We start from the raw sequence: 21,629 nt of genomic DNA on the forward strand, positions 1-21,629 counted from the left end.
AAAAAAGTAAGTACGCAAGTACTGTGTAATAAATTAAATTAAAGGTCTCAAACAACTGTTTAACCTGCCTTCTTCCGCACGCCCGTACAGTCATCCAGAATAAAAATAAAATTGACCCAAAGGCTCATGTATGAAATTAATGACAAAGATGAAAGTGAAGGACATTCTTACTATGAAAGTAGTTTGTGAGTTTTTGTCTTATTTTTGAACTCTCACATTTTAATTTTATTTAGTTTTTCTGTTTTTCTTCCAACTTTAATTTTAGTTATTTCCATAAATGACAACCTCGACATATTAGATATTTACATTGTTTTCTCATTTTGTTTACATTCTTTGCTTGACTTTTAAAAAAATCATGCCCTAGAAGGAGTCAGTAATATTTTTTCATAATTTCCTCCCCACAGTTTTTGAACTTATGGTGCCCAGACACACAAATGCTAACACACCCCCACACACCTACACACACACACACACACACACATGCAGAAGGATAAAGTCCATCCTACCTTGAAACATCCGTGTAAATGTTATCGTGAGTGTGTGCCAGTGTCATTAGGTTGCTGCCGTTGCACAGAGAGTTTGGGACGATGCAAAAATTTCCTCTGGAATATTTTTAATCAGAATTCATCACCAAGAACTAAATTCAGTCGAGTTAATAAAAGCTTAAAAAAAACATGATAAAGACGGTGTTGATTGGAATCTTGTGCGGCGCAGCTGTGCTAACTGCCGGAATCCTGATCGGACACTACGGCATAAACAAAAAAAGCGATTCTGCACCAGCCTGGGTGAAGGACGTGTCCAAGGATGTGGATGAGATCCTGCTTGAAGAGCTTTTATCTGAGGTGGACAACATTCGCATTCAGGAAAACCTCAGGTTAGTTCACAAGGACCTGACTCCAAAAGCTTGAACACTTCTTGCCATTGTTCAAATATAACAAACCAAAAACAGTCAAAGTGGAGAAAAACTATGGCTACCACGCAAATAGAATTTATATCCTACTTCTGATATACTTGAGTCTATGTGTTAGGCAACGGGCAAAAGGCTTCGTCCTATAATAGCACATTCATCGAAAAAGGTTTAACGGCAGAAAAATGATTGTATTATATTCTACAGGGAATTGACCAAAGTGCCTCACATGGCCACCACGGCCGGAGATGAACAAACGGTGCAGTTGATGCTGAACAGATGGAGGGATCCTGAAACGGGTCTGGACCAGGCGTGGAGGGAGGAATACATGGTCTACCTGTCCTTTCCGGATCCCGACAGGCCCAACAAGGTCACTGTTGGTAAGCTATCACCAAAAGCATTTTCTACGTATAAGACAGTTAAGTATATCATTTGGTCTTCATTTTGGCAGTGAACCCATCCAATGCGGTCTTGCATACGGTCAGAGAGAAAGAAAAGGCTTACACTTCGGACCAGGAGGATCCTAATGTGGTTCAACCCTATGCTGCATATTCTCCCGCTGGGAAAGTGCAGGTACAATTGATCCAAATATGTTGAAAATGTCCAAAATTCCAGTGACACACACCGAGACCTTGAATAACTGAGCGAAAGGAAAATCATAAAATGTCAACAGTTTCAAGTTCAGGCAAGCCCTGGTTAAATGTTTAGCTCATGTAAAACGGGACAAATAAAAGATCAATATTGTGTAACTCAAGCAATAACTCACTTAAACTATCCCCGCAATAAGAAGTGATGACCTTTGGAATGATATAAATTGAGGTGATGACGCCCATGTTTGGGGCGGGAGGTGACAAATTAAAAAAAAACGGTTTCGATTCGACAGCCGGTGGTGAATTTCCCGAATCCGACCTTGTGCGTGTGATGAACCTACTCGCCAAATTGACAAACAGCCAAAACTGACTCAGAAGCGTCAAAAGTGCCCCAACCAACTGTTTGTGCATGAAGTGACCTAAGACAGCAGTGAGCATTCAAGCGTGCCCATATTTCCTTATTCTGACATCACATAAACCGCGCCTCCCACCTGCTTCTGGGGCATACCATTACAAGAGGGGGGCAATACCACAATCCATATAAACACCAACTGTGGGTATAGTTACTTGCATTGTGCACATTCAAGGAGAAGAAGAAAGAAGAAGGTGACAAATAAGACCATAATATGCCCATAAAAAGGTAAGTGGATTTGAATAGTAAATCAGCCAGCTAATGATGTTGAGATAAACCTCTGCGGAACGGGGGCCGACAATTTTTATGAATAAGGTCGAATCCATACCGAGATAGCAGCCAGAGGGCGGGAGACTGACCGTCATAAAAGGGTCAAGTGCCCAGCTCTGTTTAATCGTTGTTGTATTATGTTGCTCTCCCACTGTTTTTAAGGGCAAACTTGTGTACGCCAACTACGGGAGTATAAGTGACTACAGACTGCTGAACCAGACAGTGAAGCTCCAAAACACTATCGCCATCACAAAATACGGTGGAGCAGGGAGAGCAGACAAAGTGAGTTTTATCTTATTTTGTTGAAAATCCTCATGGACATTAAAAAGCTGCTTTACAAAAGTAAACTGGCTAATTGGCATTGCTGTTGTATAAAATACAAGAGACAGCTACGCTTTCCATGGCAAGTCTCTCAAAACAGCATATGCTCTTAACAATCCAAGCAGCGGAAGGCCTGCTGATATCGCCACTGAAAACAACAGTTGTTGTTGTACAAACTATATATGTATATATATTAAATACTGTACACACAAATGAGTCGGAACAACATTTCTGAAAAAAAAAAGACACTCAACATTTTGACTTTACTTCAAGCAAACCCCATTGTGGGACGATTTAGAGTGTTCAATCGACCTGCCGTGCATGTTTTTGGAATGTGGGAGGAAACCGGAGTACCCGGAGAGAACCCACGCAGGCACGGGGAGTACATGCAAACTCCACACAAGAAGGCCGTAGCCTGGAATTGAACCCTGCACCCGTGTGCCCTGAGGCGGACATGCCAACCAGTCAACCACCGTACCAACTTCTTACAATTCCCGAACACTTTAACGTGTGTCGTCCAGGCCATCAATGCAGCCCCCTATGGCATCCTCGGCGTGCTTGTCTACACGGACCCATTGGACATGAACGACGGCTTCATGTCCGACACCAACGAGACATATCCGCATTCCTGGTACATACCCCCTTCCGGTGTGGAAAGAGGCTCGTATTCGACTGACTACGGAGACCCGCTCACTCCATTTTTGCCTGCAAAAGGTACGCCAGGTGAAGGTTGCGTATGTGATTGTAACGCAAACCGTTTTTGGTGTCTTTTATTGGTTGTGTTTTACTGTCCGTCTTATTACTGCTCTGATAGTACCTGAAGACACCAGAGTGGTTTTTACAACAGGCCAACCCAAAGTGCACAATGATGAATCATTTCAAAGGATGTTCACACGACTGTCCACTATTTTGCAGAAGAAACTTTCAGAATTCCAGCAAGGGACATGACTGGGATTCCTCCCATTCCTATTCAACCCATCGGCTTTGAGGATGCCTACATTTTAATCCGGTTTGTGTTGAAGGTTACCATTCCAAATAAGCACACAGCTTTGCCCTCTGTTAGCTTAATGCTAGCACACAATGAACTTGTATCTCAAGGAACCATGATATAAGTTCACGTTGGATGTTTCAGTGAGCTGGGTGGAGGAAAAGCTCCACAAGGATGGCAAGGAGGTTTTAACTGCACATACAACTTTGGTGGGCCAGGCTTTCGACCCTCTTCTGCCTTCCACAACAGGTAGGCAGCTTTACATGACTCGTAATTTGCAGCTGTTCTTTTGCGTCCCTGACAAAATATGATTGGGGACCTATTCTGGCATTTGAATATTAACTGTTTTTCCACAAATAAATACTTAATTAATATGAACAATTTGCCCTAACTAACCCAGAAAACAACCCAAAATCTCCCAGAAACCTAAAGTGTCTTCTAACAGATTTTGTTCTAACTTGTTAAATTCCAAAGTGAACTGAAATGCTTCTGTAAGGCAATCTTCCTATGTTGTAGTGACGTGGAGATGGAAATATTCAACCATGGCGAGCTGAAGAACTCCTCCAATGTGATGGGAGTCATCAGGGGCAGCGTGGAGCCGGGTGAGACCACCACGTATTGCATACGGTTGCATTTTTATGGATAGTGACAAGGTGCTCCTGCTTCGTCAACAGACCGATACGTGATCTACGGCAACCACAGGGACAGTTGGGTACACGGCGCCATCGACCCGAGCAGCGGGACGTCCGTCATGCTGGAGCTAACGCGCGTTCTCGGGAAGATGGTCAAGCAAGGTGAGGGGTTGGTTCAAAGCTGGATGCGCCGTAAGTTTAATGCTGAGCGGAATCATTTGTTCCTTTGTGCTGCAGGCAAATGGAGGCCTCGTAGGTCCATTATATTTGGAAGCTGGGGGGCCGAGGAGTTCGGCCTCATTGGGTCGAGTGAATACACTGAAGTAACAATTCGATTTAGCAAATTCATTACCAGCACGTGCAGGCCAAATGGATGCAATTGTACTTACTTATTTATTTATTTTTTAATAGCAATATTTCACCAAGCTCAGTGAACGCACCGTGGCTTATATCAACGTGGATATTGCCGTTCAAGGTAAGAAGCGTCCTGCTTCCATGCGAGTTGACCAACGATCACAAACCACTGTAGTCATTTGTGATGACCATTATTGTCACATCTGACAGTTGCTGAGAAACGCAGGCGAGTCGGAACTCGGCTTGATAGGCTTAGACATGTTATATTCTGGAGCCACTGCCACGGGGTCAGGCAAACAAAAAGCAACTATCCTCACACTTTGTTCATATTTTTCTATGTTTTCAAGCTTTAATTCAATGGACACCGTTCGCGCCTTCTCAGCACTCACTTTCTTTGGACCATGTTTAACTCATTCTCTACCAGACGAGTAAAAAAAAAAAAAAAAAAAATGGATCTTTGACGTCTTTAGCCGTCAATGGCAGTAAATGAGGTAAAAACAAAACTGTCACCTGTTCTGATGTTGGCTTGGTGTTGTGAAGTTCACTGTCAGGAGTGGAGTAGTTTAAAACATTTTTTATATGATTTCCTTCCGAATGGGGTTAGGACTGTAAAAAACAGAACTATATAGTCATCACGTACAATACATATTGATTTTTGTGCATATTGTTAACATTTTACACCATATAAAATTTGGTTATTTTATATATTATTTACTTTAAATATTGTCCAATGAAGACAAGGAAACTTGACCCAAAACAAATATTGGGATCTATTTGTTTCTGTTTTAACGGTTGACATAATTTTATTTTATTTTTTTAAAAAAGTTGACATATTCCAACAGGTTGCATTCACTAACCACATGCAAAGTTGTAACGTTAACTCACCGGCTTTGTCATCCTCATCACATCCTCAGGCAATGCTTCTCTACAAGCAGCAGGAATGCCATCGCTACAGAACGTCATCTTCAAAGCTGCTAAGCAGGTCAGACCTCGTCACATTGTCATCGTGGCCGGCAAGTGTCCACGTTCAATTTCCAGGATCTATTGTGGGGATTTTTCTGCGAGAGGTCTTAATGTCAGGAAAAAAATTGCTGAAAAAGCTCTCTGTTGAGACTGATTGTTCCTTGACTTATTTTCATGTATCAATGTGTGGTCATTTTATGTTTTCTACCTTTACCAGTATTTAAGCTCAAGGAAGTCAGCTCTGCTTTGAATTCATTTTCTATAAGGACTTTTACTTTTCAACTTCCGTGCCGTGATCTGCTTTTGGGTCCAAATCCTGCTGCTCACATGACAATCTCGGCGTGTTTGTTGGACAGGTCAAGGCTCCTGGAGTGGGTTCAACGTCTGTGTATGACAAGTGGATCCGCTATTCTAACAGAACGAGCCCGGTCTATGGACTCATTCCCAGGTGTTGTTCTTTACTTTCAAACAAAAGCAATAACAGCTTTGCATTAGTCATACTTTTTTTTTTGTTTCTCCAAAGTTCTGATACATTTTGACTATGTTCAATGATGGTTTTGATGCAGTGTTAGATATTCCTGTCTATTACCTCGGATTTATTTTCCGCATTTTGAAAATTTGTCATCTCAGTTAGCATATTGTGTATTTCTCTTGGACAGTCTGGGTTACCTGACAGGAGCCGGAAGTGATTACGCCCCTTTTGTCCACTACTTGGGAATCACTTCCTTGGATATTTCCTACACGTTCGACAGGGTATGGAAAATTCCGAATGAATGAATATATAATGTGAATATGTGTGTGTCAACTCGCTCTATATAAATGACACTTTTCCAATTTTTTTCTTCCCAGACTAAAACAAGAGCTCAGATTTACCCTGCGTATCACACTGCATACGACACATTTGACTATTGCTCCAAGTTCATCGACCCTGGTGAGTGAATTATGTCGCGTCCATCATGAAACGTAAACGCACAACTTGTTGTGATGGACATATCCGAGCTCCCTGCAGATTTGTGACAAAGGCCCACCACACAGTTTGGTCACTGCCGCGCCTTGTGCATAATTTTCATGAGCGGATGACGGGTGGCGTCTAGTTTTGCTCAGTTCTCAACAAGTCTTGCAAATCTTGTATGGGAATTACGGACTGTATTGTTGTTTAGGAAAAAACAATTTTGTTTATAATTTATTTATAATATACGTGAGCATGGAAAAGCAAAGCATGGAGAGTCTCCATCATGAATGGAGTCAACAGTTTTTTATTTCCATTCATTAATAATGAAAATAATGGTCAGGTGTGCGGGTCTATGTTGTTCAGTTGAGTCGTGTTCTTCCGTGTTGCCCGGTGTGCAGCATTCCTAACAAGCCGATCTGCCCTACGCTCCTCTCAAGGGTTCTACACCCACCAGGCCATGGGCAAGACCGCCGGGAGCGTCCTGGTGCGGCTGGCCGACAGTTTGGTGTTGCCGCTAAACTGTAGCGATTACGCGGAAACTCTGGAGGACTATCTTAGCATGGCTTTGAAGATGTATGAAAACCAGCTCCTTGCTTTGAATATCTCCATGGGTAAGAAATGTCAAGAGTACATTTTTCATCATTGTGCAGCTGGGACAGCATGAAACACAAGTGAAGTTGTTTACATAGCACATCTATCTCCTTCCAGAACCAATCAAACGTGCAGTGGCCAACTTCCGCAGCGCAACTACCAACTTGGAAAAAGTCATTCGAAGCTCAGACCTGGCAAATGAAACGTAACTCACACACTCACTTGCACTTACAAGTTCACACTGTTTTGTGTTCTAATTTCTTAAGAATTTATATTACGACGTATGGAAAGCGCTGTTACAGGATTGGATTGTAATGTATACTGTCTTTCTTTAAGACACCTACACACACTCACTTTCTCACAATCATGCATGCTCTCACTTAAACTCACTCCTAGCACCAGTCTCACACTCATTCATAACTCCGTTTTCATTCTTTCACTCACACACACACACACACACTCACATCCTCCCACATGCAGAGGCAACAGTCACTTCCTTCTGTCTCGTTTCAGGCCTCTGAAAGTGCGAAAGATTAATGACCAGCTCATGCTGCTGGACCGCGCATTCTTGAACCCCGTTTCTCGCCCGAGTAAATACAGGTAAGGAGGAGAAAATCAGTTTCAATTTTTGAGGAACCATGATTTTAGGAGTCTTTAAGGAACCCAACATGTATGTTTTTGCAATTTGGGAGGAAGGCCTTAAGATCTCAAGTCAATCAAAATCATGTTTTTATTTTTTATGGTGTGCTGAAGTAAAATAAATACTCAAGCAGATCTTTCTGGAATTTGTACTTTCCTGACTTTTGATTCTGGCTCATAAAAAAAATAAAATAAAATAAGGCTGAAACTAACATTTCATACAGCATCACGCTGTGTATAACGCATTCTCCTGTGTGCTCCAGACACGTCATCTGGGCACCACTCGATATCACCATGAGCACCTTCCCCGGTTTGAGCGACACCTACTTCCGAGCCATGTCATCGGAAACACCCGACGCCTGGGCAAAAGTGCATCTCCTCGTCTCAGTCATTAGCCAGGTCATCGAGGGTGCCGCCCACATGCTGCGCGACGTCATATAGATTGTCATCGTCTGTCAAGACACATTTTAAAATTGGTTTTCTGTATAAAAAAAAATGCTCAGTGAAATGAGGGATTGGTCTGTCACTTGATTGGATTTTTTTGTTTTTATGTGAAAAATAATTTCATTCAAACACTTTTGAGGACACCTCCAGTTACTGTCAATGACTCCTGATTGTAATTTGTCATCTGCAATAGCCTAATAAATGGCATATTGTTGCTAATGGAGGTATGGAGAAGTAAGCAACAGCAAACTAAATATAATAAAGGAGACATTCATTTTTCTCCCTGCCAAAAAACAAATGTTTTCAATGCATTTTAAAATATGAAAAATATTACCCTATAACATTGTCTTGTTCAAATGTCCGTCACTTAAAATGATACGGCATTTCCCATTACGTCAAAGCAATCTTTGTCAATCGACCGTATCTTAAGGCACCACTGTATTTCCAAAAAGAAAAGCTTCGACATATGGGTTGGCAAAGTTTATTCATATGTACATATACGTTTCCCTGTGTCATTAAATACCCCGCCCCCCCTCCCATTTCCTCCCTGACTCAAGTCCCCTCCCCTCCCAGAGAGAGAAAGGTCGTCTGGCTTAAAGAACACACTCTACTTTTGTGCAGCATATTGCTTCTTAAGACATTTGCGAAAAACAAAAAATCCATAAATTATAAAATACTACACATCTCGTTCTGCTCTGACATCAGACTGCTCTGAACAGAATCTAAAAAAATAAAATCTTTAAAAAAAGAAATAGCACATTGTCCCTCAGTCTGGCGACAAAACAGGAAGGTGATTTGCATTTTTTTTTTTTTTTTTTTTTTTTGTCACAAGGGACGACCCTCCTGCTTTGAATAGTCAAATATTGTTGGGGTCTTCTTACGTGATGGACCGAAATACTCATTGATACTTTCTCTTCAGTGACTATCGACTGCACCGCGTGTTTCAATTGTAATAAATCACCCTTTTGCGAAGAGTGTGATGACTTTTTGTGCTACGTGTGCGGGCAGAGTGAAGGACAGTGTGATACGTACGGCACTCGAGGAAAACTCAGGTGTTGAAGTCACAAGGCATGCAAGTTACACGTGAGTCACCAGATGTGTGAAGTCTGTATTCAGTCAGCGGTGTGTGTGTGTGTGTGTGTGTGTGTGTGTCATTGTTTGTGCATTTCTTTGTACAGACTTTTGACCCACGCTGGATCAAGAGCGAGTCCTGTAGGCGTTTGGCTTCCCTTAACCAGTCTGTCCGCTCCCCTCTTGTTTAGGAAGCACATGAGGGTCACACACGGGGGGAGTATTTGGGGTTACTTGGCACCTCGGTGAAAGATTTCAGCTCATAAGGGATCCCCGTGTCCACTTCCACGGGCTTGCGGGAGAATAGCAGCCGGATATCATTGTGCAAGTAGATCTTCCCAGATTTGGAGCTGTGGAATCTGAGTTGGCAGAGAGAAAAAAAAAAAAAAAAAAAGGGATTTTAGTATCACACTCGTGAATAGAATTGTGGCATTCAGCACGAGATAATATTTACAAATAAATACTGGAAAGTAATGAAAATATGGGTGCATCATAAATAAATAAGAAATCATAATACTCTCGTTTATCGCAGGAGTTAAGTTCCAGAGCATCCTCTACAGTAGTGGTCCCAACCATTGGGCCGCACAGATGGGCGGAGGAGAAAAAAAACAAAAAAAAACGCAGTAATTCCAGTTTATTTATTATTTGAGTCTGAAAAATATTTTATTTTGAAAAATTACTTCTCTGTTACGTCGGAATCTTGACACATGTCAAGATGATAATTGTCTGGGATGGATTATTAATAATTATTAATATTAAACCCACAAGTACAATGAGTAAAAAACACAGCTACGCAAGAAGTTCGCTCTTAAAAAAAAAAAAAAGAAAACTAAAAAAAAAAAAAAGGAAAACTAATGAAAAGCACCTTATTTGAGGAGTACTACTGTAACACAGAATGTTATCAGTGCGCTCGAAATGAGTGTGTTCATCAATGCGTGACAAATGATTAGCACCTGTCTGTCTCTGATTGGTTGTTTTAAATTTGATTAAATATTTAGATTTAAGGTACAAGATGGGCCCAGAGATCCTTTGTTTTTATTTTTAAACATGGCATTTAACATGATTTGAAATCAAATATGATGGTCAAAAAAAAAAAAAAAAAGTTTTGCTCACGTTAACTTACTTAAGGGAGGGCGTCGAATCGAATGCCCCGTAATGATGTAAACTGGTTAACTAGCCACATTCCAAGCGACTAAACACTTTGAAGGCATACCTGAGATGTATCAGGTAGCAGAGAATCTTCCTGGCATCGAGCGGCGCGCTCCCTGCCGAGCCGTGTTTCTTGCAGTCTCCCTCCTCCTCGACGGGCATCAGGAAGATGCGATGGCGCAGGAAGGTCATGTGATTGGTAGGCATGTCGTCAAAGTTATAGGTCACCAGGAACATCTTTACCACAGTTTTGTTAGGATTAAATAAGGTCTGGAGAGGAGAGATGACACGATCAAGTTTTAGAGTAGGCGGATTTCTTAATGGGAGTAAAAATAATTTTCTGTATTACTTTGATGAATCGAGAGTCGTGTTTTCTAAGATTTTTGAGGAGTTTTCAGAGATATGATTCTTTTGTGATCATTTTGTTGGAGTTTACTGTCAAATTAGAATGGTGTGTATTTAAAAGTAACACATAGCCGTGCCTTAGAATATGTTGGAGTAGCCTAATGTTGACCAAAAATGCAAACTTCCATAGACGGATTAAAGAATATCTTCGTGTTGTAACAACAACTTCAATATTTGAACACAAACAGTGCTGCAATACATGTAGAAGGACAATTTAACAATACTTGTAGGCATATAATATCATCTGGCAGTTAAAAAAAACACTACTTCATCTTACTGTGTCAAGGAATTAATCGTAATGCACAAGGTGCCAACCGACATTCAAAAGAAAACATTTGATGAAAAAAACTTATTTTTGGGGCAGTCTTGAAACGATCAATGGCATTTCCATTTATTTCAGTAGTGAAAGATGATTTTGAGTTACACGCATGGTCATGTATCTTAAGCACCGTGTACGCTTTTTGAGAGTAAAGAAAGAGTCATTTTCAGACCAATTAAGTGAAATTGGATCATTTCTCGCAACGGGTTTGATAATCTCTCGTGGTTGAGAATCATGGATCAAGGTCCTTGCTTTCAAGTACTGCATTTTTGCTTTTCTTTCGCTGTCTTTTTTTCGGCTGTTTTGAGTGGATTCAAATATCAATGAACTTACCACTTGAATGGTCCCTGCTTTGGGTATGCTGTAGCCTTTCTTTCCAAGCTGCTCCAGGGATATCAAACCCTGCGAGAGACAACAGGAGAGAGCCTCTATATCAATGTGGCGTACATAACATTCAGTCCATCCATGCATTTTCTCGAACACTTCTCATTAGAGTCGTGGGTGAACTGAAGCCTATCCCTTGCACGCCTATGGACAATTGGAGCAGGGGTCTTCAATCCTGTTCCTTGAGGACCGTGTCAGGATTGTTATCGAGCTTCTCCAAACCTTGATGATTATCTGATCATTGGACTCGGGTGAGTTGCAGCGGGCAGGACACTGGCCCTCGAGGAACAGGATTGAGGACCCCTGATTTAGGGTCTTTAAAGAACTTTTAAGACTCCTTTTGGGATGGGGAATGTCAGAGGAAGCCGTAAAGGTGTAAAAAGCAGGATTAAAGTGGATACTCGTCAGCAAAACTAGGCAGCGCTGAAATACTTCCAGTTTTCATTATTATTTTTTTAAATTTACAGTGTGAAAAATACATGTGTGCTGCCATCTAGTAGTCCAAAGTGGAATTACACCAACAATAAAAGTTAAACTCTACAAAAAAGAAAATCTGCAAAATAGTCTGACCTCGAATATGGAACCTGCAAGGGGCGGTTACTGCAAATAAAATTTGCATTAAAATCTATCATAAAAATTATCCATTTGAATCAGAAAAGAAATTATTTGCTTCTCAGATTTTAAAAAGTTCCAAGGCAGTGAACTTAGGAGCCTCAGGGCCTCTAATTCAAAAGATCTGTCCTGGTTGGGCTTCAACTAAAAGTCTGGAAAAGATTAAACCTCGAAGAACAGGCTCACGTGATCGATTATTATTATTCTCATGTTAACAATTAGATGAAATAAAACAGTGAAACTGAACACACGCTAAGCCACTTGTGTTATTAAGTGACAAGCAGACTTCAAACCAAATGTACATTAAGTGCCCATGTTTTCACTGACCAGGAAGGGAGAGGGGGCACTGTGCTCGGAGATGTCGTAGTATGTAACCTGCACAGGTAACGTGACGTGCTGCGGGCAGTAGGAGCCGCTGGCGCCTATCTCCGCCGTGAAGCCTTCGATGCGGCCCGATGGCGAGAAGCGTCCCTTTAGCATGGACTCCTAGAACACACACAAGAGAGAGACCATGGTCATGATTGACACTGCTTGGATGCAAAATCACTGCTTAAATACAGTTCAGTTGTATTTAACTTGGAAATTCATTTTTAATTATTTAATTTTTTTTTTTAATTACCTCAAAGTTTCCTAATAGTGATCTGCTGATGGAAGAAGATGGCCAGCTGGAACGGGCTAAGGTTCTGCTATCCGCATGTCTACCACTGCGCAGCTGCCGGCTGAAGATGAGCGCACAAACAGGGAATACAAAAATGGGATTCATTAGTCAACATGTCACAGAAAGTACATGTACAGTACATAAAGGGTTGAGAAGCTCACACAAAGTTTTAACTCTCCAGTTAACTTGACTCATATTTAATTGTGGGCACTTAAATGATTAACTCTTTGTACGTTGACATGTCAATGAAATTGCACACTCACCTTTTCACACGCGGGCCACTTTTCAGTCGTCTCCCTGACCTCATACAATCTGTGGCACACTAAAAACAAAAATGGAAACGTTTTCATCATCTTCAATAGCAAATGACACTTTTTCAGCTCCAGACCCAAATTTGATCATTTTTTTCCAAAACCCCAAGTATCATAATGTCAAAATTATAAACCATGCAATTGTCATATAATACATATTTAGTAGTGCACCTGCTTGATAAATAAAAAAAATAATTCATAATAAAAAAATGGGCAATTTACTCAGGCACAAGTCAATACTCAAGTCATTAGTGACACATCAGAATACAAAAATATAATCTGAGGAAACACGTGTATTTCCTCAACAATTCTAATATAACGGATGTACATCAGATCAGAGGTGTCAAACCCGAGGCGCACGGGGCAGCTCTGGCTCTCCACGTCATTTATGCGGCCCCCAAAATGTTGCCACAATGTTTCCCTAACTTGTTTAAAATGAGTTATCTAAATAAAAATGATCATCAAACGGGGGTTCTCACAGGCAATAAGAAATGCTGCTATGGTTTGAATAGAACACTCGTTTATCGCCGATGTTATGTTCCAGGTCACCCACTCAATAGAAGAAATGCACAACGAGGTATTTATTTATATTTTTGCAGGTATTATTTTTGTCCACTTGGGGTGACCATTGTCACGCTCGACAGTGTAGTATCTGGGACATTGAATGTGTATGTGCCTTTAAAAGGCGGGCCTGGGCCATTGGGTGACGTGCAAGTGTGCCTTTCGGCTGGCTGTTAACTGGCGAAACCACCGATAGCCACTCGTTGGTTGTGAGACGTCATCATTGACGCTATCGTCAGGTTGCCCAAGAAATGTGCTCGCGTTTACTGTATTTTGTTATCTTTAGTTCAACAAAGAGGCAGCAGCTGTGTCACTGTCGCCTGGCAATTTGTTCTAATTAGCATCGGTCAGCTATATTGAATTAGCTAACCATGCTTACTTTACTACATTGGGCATTGTGACTTTTTATACACTTTCCTCCTGACTCAGTCCGCGTGAAGAGATAAACGCCGCAATATTCCATTATCTGAAATATAAATATGATGGAAAAAATTAGCTGCGATGGAGTAAAGCAGCAATAAGTGAACCGTTATGTCGAAGGTTGTTCCTGTTGCACTTGTCTGCATCTTTCATTTAATTGAAGAAAAAAAAAGACTTTTGAAGAAATATTGATTTCCCCCTGAACCTGATGTGAACAGAACCGTGACTTTAAAACCGCGGTCTCCTGAGGGCCACCAAAACTCTGATGCGCTCTATTATGAAAACAAGGTTGACACCTCTGAATTGTACAGCCAGCAAATTGATTGTGTGGGGAGTACCTTGTAACCGTCATTGTGCTCTCTTCCTGTCCGTTACTGTCGCCGTGTAACATTAAGAAGCGCTTACCGCAATGCCATTCATCCTAAAGGTCACCCAGGTGTCAGGTGACCCCCGGCTACGTCATCGGTCGCCACTCGTACAGTTGGCTCCTTCTTCCCCTGATCGCCCGCCGCTATTTGTCATCTCAGCCTCATCACTTCATTAGCGCCACACATCATGATTATTCAAAGTCAAAGATCCAAACGGCTGGTGATGCCAATGATGTCATCACTTTCAACCTTGCGCCCTTCTGCACATTCATCTGTAGAGCTGCCTTTGTCCCCCCAGGCACCACTTTACTTATTGACCTGTGAACTCCATTCTAGCCCCATCACAACACCGACCGCAACCAACATTCAAAGCTCGTTCTGGTCTTCACATATTCACTTCCAGAACGGTTGTACGAGAGGATGCATGTGCATGTGGCATTGTTTGTATTTCTGTACATGTTACGAGCCCACTCGAGCGACAACAATAGACGCCGAACACGTCAATGGACTTCATTCTGGAGATACTCGCGTTGTTCCGGACAGGCATGGCAATATTTCACGTTTGCTTATTGTTGTTTTTTTTCCCCTTCTGTCTCTACTTCTTATTGTACTCTGTTTAATGAGTCATAAATAAACAGCAAACATCTTATTTCTACACCAATTTAAATAGCTCAACATAATTAATATCGCAAGGAGTCATTATTTATTTTACAATAAATTTGAAAGTGAATTAAAATGAGATATTATTTTGGACTGAAAATCATAAAAAATATATTTATCAGTTCATCTTATTATTACATATGCAGTAATTGTAACCAAATACATGGACTCCCTGTAGTGCATCAACGAATGAAAGACTCAAACCAAACATATGTTATAGTAGCTTTAACGTTTTTTTTTTTTAAATCAGTACATTTAGTACAATTCAGCTATATTAGACTTGTATTGCATGTGCACCTATTCTTTAAGAACTATTTTCAAACATTAAAGCACCCAATAATTGTTGAGGTGGCACTTGGTGTAAAAAGTTTCAGAACCACACCTGTACCTAATTGGCCCTGCAGGTCATTATTATAATTGTAACAACACGTTGAATTTGAAAATAGAAGTCATGGAAAATATTGGTCTCCAAATATTAATGTATAGTTGAATTTATGTGGATTCGGTGAAGAAAACAATGCCCGCAATGTTTGCTAAAATGAATGAAATTGCAAAGTACGTTTAGTGATGGGAGCCCCAAGGTTAGAACTGCTTTACATTTTTTATTAAAGTTATTTCTTTTGATTTATATACTCAGTTAGCTTGAATTAGTTTGTAGAGCTTTTTTCTTTTTTAAACGCTTCATTTTAGTTTAGTTTTCAGTAGTTTTGTAATTGTGTTTTTTTTTTTTTTTTAATGGATGTTATATTAGTCAAAAAGGTGTATTCTACAACAAAGTTAAAGTGGACTACAATTCAAAAACGACTTTCTTCTGGACGGTTAGTCAGCAATCTTGGAATAAATACAATTAAAATGAAGGCCAAAATCTCATATGAAAATAATTGGCAAAGACAAAAACGAAAGATGTTTTCGTTAGAATTTCAGTTAGTTTTAGCAAGTCTTATAAACATAAAAAGTAGTTGTTTTTATTTTTTAAGGCATTTTGTTAACACATTTCTGTTCATTTTGGTTCACTTTAATAAATGCTTGGGATAAATCTGACCCCCAGGCCTTGAGTTGACACCTGTGATTGATGCTGGGGTGCAACAGTTTATATATATAAAAAAAAAAATCCACTCTCGTATGAGAAGGAAAAAAAATCCCTTAACGTCATGAAAAAGATCAGATTCCAAATATTGTTTCCCTGCACAAAACAAGTACTCTGAACCCAATCCGGATTAACAAAATGTACCACGTCAAAGGTCAGTTTTGTGTGTGGGCGTGTATGCTGACCTTGGAAGGAAGAAGGTGGTTCCAGTAAGGAGCAGCTTTAGCGTCAGTGCTACGACACGATCCCAACCCCGGAGCCAGCAACGAAAGCCGGCTCCTCTTGGAGGTAGACGGCCCCTCGTCTTCCGAGCACGACTCTGCGGTTTCGCTCGGTGACAGCAACCTCTTCTTCGCCGGCCAGTGGCCGGCTGATGACAAACGGTGGCCGTTACTGCTGGGAGTCTTCTCCCACGAAGCCAGGCCGTGAGGGGAGGAAGCAGTCTGGGTGGCACTTCGCTCAGGTGGGGAGGATTCCAGCCCGACGTCCCATTCTGTGGCCTCTCCTGGTTCCTGGAGTTCTGTGTGGTGTGGGGGGGAGAAGGGGCCCGGGGGGCTTGTGGGACTGGCAGGACTTGGGGGCTCGTAGGTGGGCATGTCATACAAATGAGGGCTGGGCTGGCCTCCAGCTGTGCCATTACTGCAACTCTCATTTCCGGGGCTTCCTACGGAATAGGTGGGTGTGCGTCCCCCGTTCGGTGGTTCGAGTCTGGTTGAGCTTCCGAGGGAAAGGTCACACATTGGGGGGGATTTTGGCGACAGGGGTGAGAACACGTCAGGGATGGGCCTGTCGTGATTGTGCTGAGCTGGACGACGGGAGGGGTTGTGGCTCGGGGACAGCGGGGGGGATCTGGGTAAAACCCCGCCCTCAGAGTCTCTGTGCTCCATTTGTGTGCAAGAATAGAGAGAACCACAACCACCAGAGCTCTTGACTAACCCCATCAGCACTGCCGGCATTGGAGCTGGCCCACACAGCACTCCTCCCTCGATTACATCTATGTCAGAGCAGTCCGCCACATGAGGGCGCTTGTGAGTCAACTGGGGCTCATCAAGCCCCCTTTTCACCCCCAAACGAACAGGTCTCGTTTGGGTTTGGGTATCGTGGTGTGACTCTGTGGAGGTAGCAAATCCACCTAACTGTGAGAAAATGGAGAGCTGGTAAACCTTTTGATGTCGCAAATCCTCTTGGGCAAAGTGCCGGGCAGCCCCCGGTCTGACCCCAGAGTCCGGGCCCAGTGCAGGCGCCGTCGGAGGAGGCAGGTCCCCCTCCTGGGCTGGAAGCTCGAGTGGAGCTTTTTTGTGAGAAAGCTCCACATGAATGTGCCGCATGTTTCCTATGCCTGGAAGATGACAGGACAGGCTTATGGGAGTGCAACTGGGTCCTCACAAGCACCTCAAGCCAGAAAAGGAGGTTCCACAGAACTGTGAAGTCCTATAGTTCCCGTTTTGTCACGGTCATCCAGCGTGAATCAGCACGATGAGTCGCACAGCCCCTGACAGGAATAGAAGCGTTAGCGTTAATATTTAGAATAGCAAAGCATTATTCTGTGAATCAGACCAAATTGGGCGGTCCAGCTCATGTATTCAGGATGTGTGGCTTGAATGCACCAAAAAATTATTTCTTTCACAATGTATTTTGGTTGGGTCAGCATCATGGTTATTATAATGGACAAAAGCTAATGAAATATTTAAAGTATTTTTAAAAAAATATTTTACTAAAATTGAAAAAAGATTGTCAACAAATTTTTTTTATGTTGCACCTGATAAATATTCCATATCTAAAAATTGTTTTAAAAAAAATCAAAAATCCATTTTATGTACTGCTAGTCCTCCAAAGAGTCGCTTAAACTCAGCATTAAAAAAAAAAACACCGGTAATTAAGCCTACACTACAAGCTAATTGAATCTGAAATTAGAAACAACAACAAAAGTCAAAAAGACAAAAAATAACTAACTATAATGACAAATAAAAAACTATTTCAACTGGTCAGCAGGGACTTGTCGCTACGATTGGAGACATATTCAGCTTGTAGAAAAGACCCCCAAATATTTTATTGTGTTGCAAAATATCTTAATAATGTATGTGTCCTAAGTATTTCATATTTTTGTGTTCATCTATAGATTTGTTATTCAAGTGAATCGATTTACGTGGCATTTGCATGTATATCACAGGAAGGCAGCATATACATCTGTGTAAATAGGTCGGGGAAAGGTGGGAGAGAATGCGAAGAACAAAACATTGAGGCTGGGGTGGGAATTATTGTCTTTTTGTTGTTAAAATATTAAATTTCAACAAAGTGCTGTGCGGTAACACACTTCACCAACTTGTTAACAAATGACAACCGTGAACAAAATAATAATCACCTCTTAAATTTTTAGGGGTGCTGGGACTCAATTTAGGAGTGCTTGAGCAACCGCCAAAAAAGTGCATGGTGTGATTTAGAGAAAATTGGCTCATTGAACGGAATACAGGTATGTCTCAATGTGGGACAACTATCACATAAGCAACTCACCTCTGTGCCTGTCCTTCTCTAATTCGGCCCACGCAGACACACAGCATCTGGAAGTTGTGTCCGGAAAAAAGCGGGTCTACAAAAGCAACATGTCTACCACCAAAGCATCTGCCAAGGAAAGACATTCCAAGTTTAGAAATGACTTTACAGGAGTTATTTCCGGCTATTTGTAAATCATCTTGAATTGCAGAGCAGGGCAGTCCGTGCCGGGGACAGAACGGTCCGACGCTTTGGCCTAGCCGGACGGCCATTTGTGGGGTGGGAGTGGGGGGTGACAACTTCTAAAAAAGGGTTCGATTAACAAAGACCCGAGGATGATTTCAGTCCGGCCCAGGTAATCGGCCCGCGTGCATGTGATGAACCTACTCACGAAATTGGCGAACGACAAAAATTGCCTCAGCATGCGTCAAAAGCGCCACTAGTAACTATTTGTGTATGAAAAGACGTGAGACAGCAGTGAGCGTTCAAGTGTGCCGGTATTTCCTTATTCTGACATCACATAACCCGCTCCTCCGACCTGCTACTTGGGCAGTCGCAGCTCTGTTGAATTGTACACCTACCAAAGTGACAGTGTTGCATCAGGCTCCTGAGTGAAGGTCCTCCTGAACCAGAGTGACTCTAGCGGGACTCCATCTGTGATTGGCCGACAGCCACACACGGCCGCCCTCGTCACCTGCGCGTAGTTTGCAGAATAGTTGTGACATCATGACAGGGTCATAACACCTAAAATCCCTGAAGACACAAAAAGGACAAAGTCACTTGGGAGCAGTTGAGTCGAAGGTAGACCAACATGACCTCACTTATGGGAAGTTTGGCAACATGCGTGCAACTCATTCATTTGTTTAGATTTAAACTCTCCATTCTGCAGCACTGAACGTTCCGCAGACAAGCAAATCGAGAAGAGCATATCACAAGAAAATTGATATCTGCTGCGAAAGGGGAACAAATTGAGATGGAGCCTAGCGAGGCATGCCTGACCCACTTGGACCAGAACTTGGGAATGTACCGCGGGGGATGTCACAGTGAAATGTTGCTGTGGCAACAAGTAGCCCAAGGATAACGGTTCCTTTGTACTTGACCACAAAGAGGAAGAAGAAAAGCAGGGGGGAGTAGCAGAGGTGTCTGTGTTGGGAGGATTCTGGGGGGGAAATGGTGTGTTCAGGACTGGGACTTTGTTTGGTAAAGATGCTGCGCCAAGAAAATATTTACAAACAAGAGCTGTTACTTATCACTAATGCATGTATTTCTCATGCAGCCAAAACATGTCGACATAGGCACTGCGTAGATGTCAAAGAGATTGAAATATTTCACTTCTGAGTTTAAAAAAAATAAATAAAATAAGAGGAATACAAATGTAATATTGTAATTCCAGCCATCTTTGACCAATTTCCCCCGTCTGACGCAGGAAGTGGAGGAAAACAAACTAATGGATCCTTAAGAGGCTGAGAGAGAAATAAAAAATAATGATAAAAAAAAATGCTAGAGGGTTATATCATTCGGTAGACATTTTTAAAATTGCACTATGATAAACATACGCGAGACATTTGTAGAATATAATAATATCGGGATATCGCACATAAGTTGTCACTCATTTGCAACATATGACGAATCGATAATTGCCGGGAATCGAAACCCATATTAAAATTTAAAAAAAGTTTTCACATGCCTACTTTTTAGTGCTACTATTGGAGCCGATCACCGATTAGCGTGTTTAAAAAAAAAACTAATAAATTTACCTTAGTCCACCCCGCTATTCGTAGGGGTACTGGGACCAGCCGGGCCGACAAATAGCCAAACTAATTTACTAAAAATTTATTTAAAATATAGGGGAACATTTGGGGGAAAAAATACAAATGTATATGCAGAGAACCTTGGATTATTAACCATCGCAATTTAGAATGTCACTGGAGTGAACAAGACCGTTTGCTGTAATTGTATTAATTGATCAACAAATTGTGACATCATAACTGATTACAATTTTGCCTATAATGCAAAATATCTGCCAATTCAGTCGATCACATCTGTCTTAAATCACATTTTTACAGCGGCTCCCATATCAGACTTTTCAGGAAGCTTTTCTTGGAATAGAGGTCATACCCGTGTCCATCAATTTTGCTTAGTAGCATTGAAATGTTGCCAGAATCTTTCCGATGTCATTTTATGACTAAATGGAGACAAAACACTAAATAATGTGTCTGCACATTGGAGCTTAAATTAAATACTTTTTTCTTAATAGAAGAAACCAAATCATTTGTTGAAAGATAGAAACTGCTGCTTCTCATTGAATTCATGGAACCATCACATGCAGTGCTGCTGCAAATGTGACTTTATTTTCCAGCGGTAACAAACCACCTTGAGGTCAACTCAACAAGACTGCTTGGTGGAAAGATGCCAGAAAGACAAAATATAGGAATAGTCAGTAAGTTAATAGATCCTAATTTGCTGTCAAAAGGTGTATGTGTTTTCCTCAAAGGGATGAAATGTCTGGCAAATAGGAGAGATATAGTAGCAGGTACGGAACACACACACACACACACACACACACACAATGAATCACCTAGAGACAATGCGAGGGGTGAATTTTTCGTCACCTGCAATTACTTACAAGACATACGGCAGTATTAAAGTGCCTCCCTTCGGGAAATGGAGGTAGAGCACTTAGTCACAGAAAAAAAAAAAAAATCTAACACACAATCATCTGACGCTACATCGGAACATGATCTGGCTGGAGCTTAAGACCCATCCATTGATTAAAAAAAAAAATGTTGCTTTAATGGATATGCGAGGGGTAGGAAACACCAAAGAATTATTTCACAGAGTTCCAGTTTGCAAATGAAAAGTCCAAACATATTTCCTATCTCCTGTCATGGCAGGTGGGGGTCCCCTGAGGCGAAGGCCCCAAAAGGGTCGGACAGAAGGCTGCTGGGGGGATGGGCAAGCTAGATGAGCGATAAAGAACCAAGCGTCGGCCATGAGTATTTATAGTCGTTGTCTGTGTCAGAGCTCATTGGAGCACCAAAAGGCTGGGTGCTCGGTCCCACTTGATTTCT

The 21,629-nt window shown here is 41.6% G+C and overlaps 2 protein-coding genes across 4 annotated transcripts in view; one reads left to right on the forward strand and one right to left on the reverse strand.

The window, feature by feature from the left end:
• The first annotated feature begins 674 nt into the window (after positions 1–674).
• On the forward strand, positions 675–8,060 carry naaladl1 (N-acetylated alpha-linked acidic dipeptidase like 1). Its single transcript, XM_088293283.1, has 19 exons — positions 675–874; positions 1,115–1,287; positions 1,359–1,480; positions 2,342–2,461; positions 3,022–3,214; positions 3,416–3,509; positions 3,633–3,737; positions 4,005–4,090; positions 4,163–4,282; positions 4,358–4,443; positions 4,532–4,595; positions 5,389–5,456; positions 5,794–5,885; positions 6,097–6,190; positions 6,287–6,368; positions 6,827–7,000; positions 7,098–7,185; positions 7,494–7,580; positions 7,883–8,060. The coding sequence occupies exons 1-19, from the start codon at positions 675–677 to the stop codon at positions 8,058–8,060; spliced, it is 2,226 nt and encodes a 741-aa protein (XP_088149409.1).
• Positions 8,061–8,615: 555 nt separating this feature from the next.
• atosb (atos homolog b) overlaps positions 8,616–21,629 on the reverse strand; it is a 29,016-nt gene continuing 16,002 nt past the window's right edge. For all 3 annotated transcript variants that reach the window (XM_088293325.1, XM_088293307.1, XM_088293316.1), the window contains 9 exons: positions 19,140–19,311; positions 18,580–18,687; positions 16,254–17,560; positions 12,925–12,983; positions 12,623–12,722; positions 12,331–12,489; positions 11,341–11,409; positions 10,348–10,553; positions 8,616–9,493 (listed from right to left, as the gene is read on the reverse strand). In XM_088293325.1, coding sequence (XP_088149451.1) covers positions 9,340–9,493; positions 10,348–10,553; positions 11,341–11,409; positions 12,331–12,489; positions 12,623–12,722; positions 12,925–12,983; positions 16,254–17,396 — 1,890 coding nt within the window. In that variant the 5' untranslated portion in view covers positions 17,397–17,560; positions 18,580–18,687; positions 19,140–19,311 and the 3' untranslated portion in view covers positions 8,616–9,339. The remainder of the gene's footprint in view (positions 9,494–10,347; positions 10,554–11,340; positions 11,410–12,330; positions 12,490–12,622; positions 12,723–12,924; positions 12,984–16,253; positions 17,561–18,579; positions 18,688–19,139; positions 19,312–21,629) is intronic.

This window comes from Idiotropiscis lumnitzeri, chromosome 1 (genome assembly GCF_059441095.1).
Source record: "Idiotropiscis lumnitzeri isolate Australia: NSW breed Sydney's pygmy pipehorse chromosome 1, RoL_Ilum_1.0, whole genome shotgun sequence".
NCBI classification, from domain to species: Eukaryota; Metazoa; Chordata; class Actinopteri; order Syngnathiformes; family Syngnathidae; genus Idiotropiscis; species Idiotropiscis lumnitzeri.

What these genes read in the sequence shown, in the direction of transcription:
- naaladl1 (XM_088293283.1), top strand. Translation starts at nt 675, where the DNA reads ATGATAAAGACGGTGTTGATTGGAATCTTGTGCGGCGCAGCTGTGCTA. An exon ending in TCCATTTTTGCCTGCAAAAG is followed by an intron (nt 3,215 to 3,415) that starts GTACGCCAGGTG and finishes ACTATTTTGCAG; the next exon opens with AAGAAACTTTCAGAATTCCA. An exon ending in CGGGAAGATGGTCAAGCAAG is followed by an intron (nt 4,283 to 4,357) that starts GTGAGGGGTTGG and finishes TTTGTGCTGCAG; the next exon opens with GCAAATGGAGGCCTCGTAGG.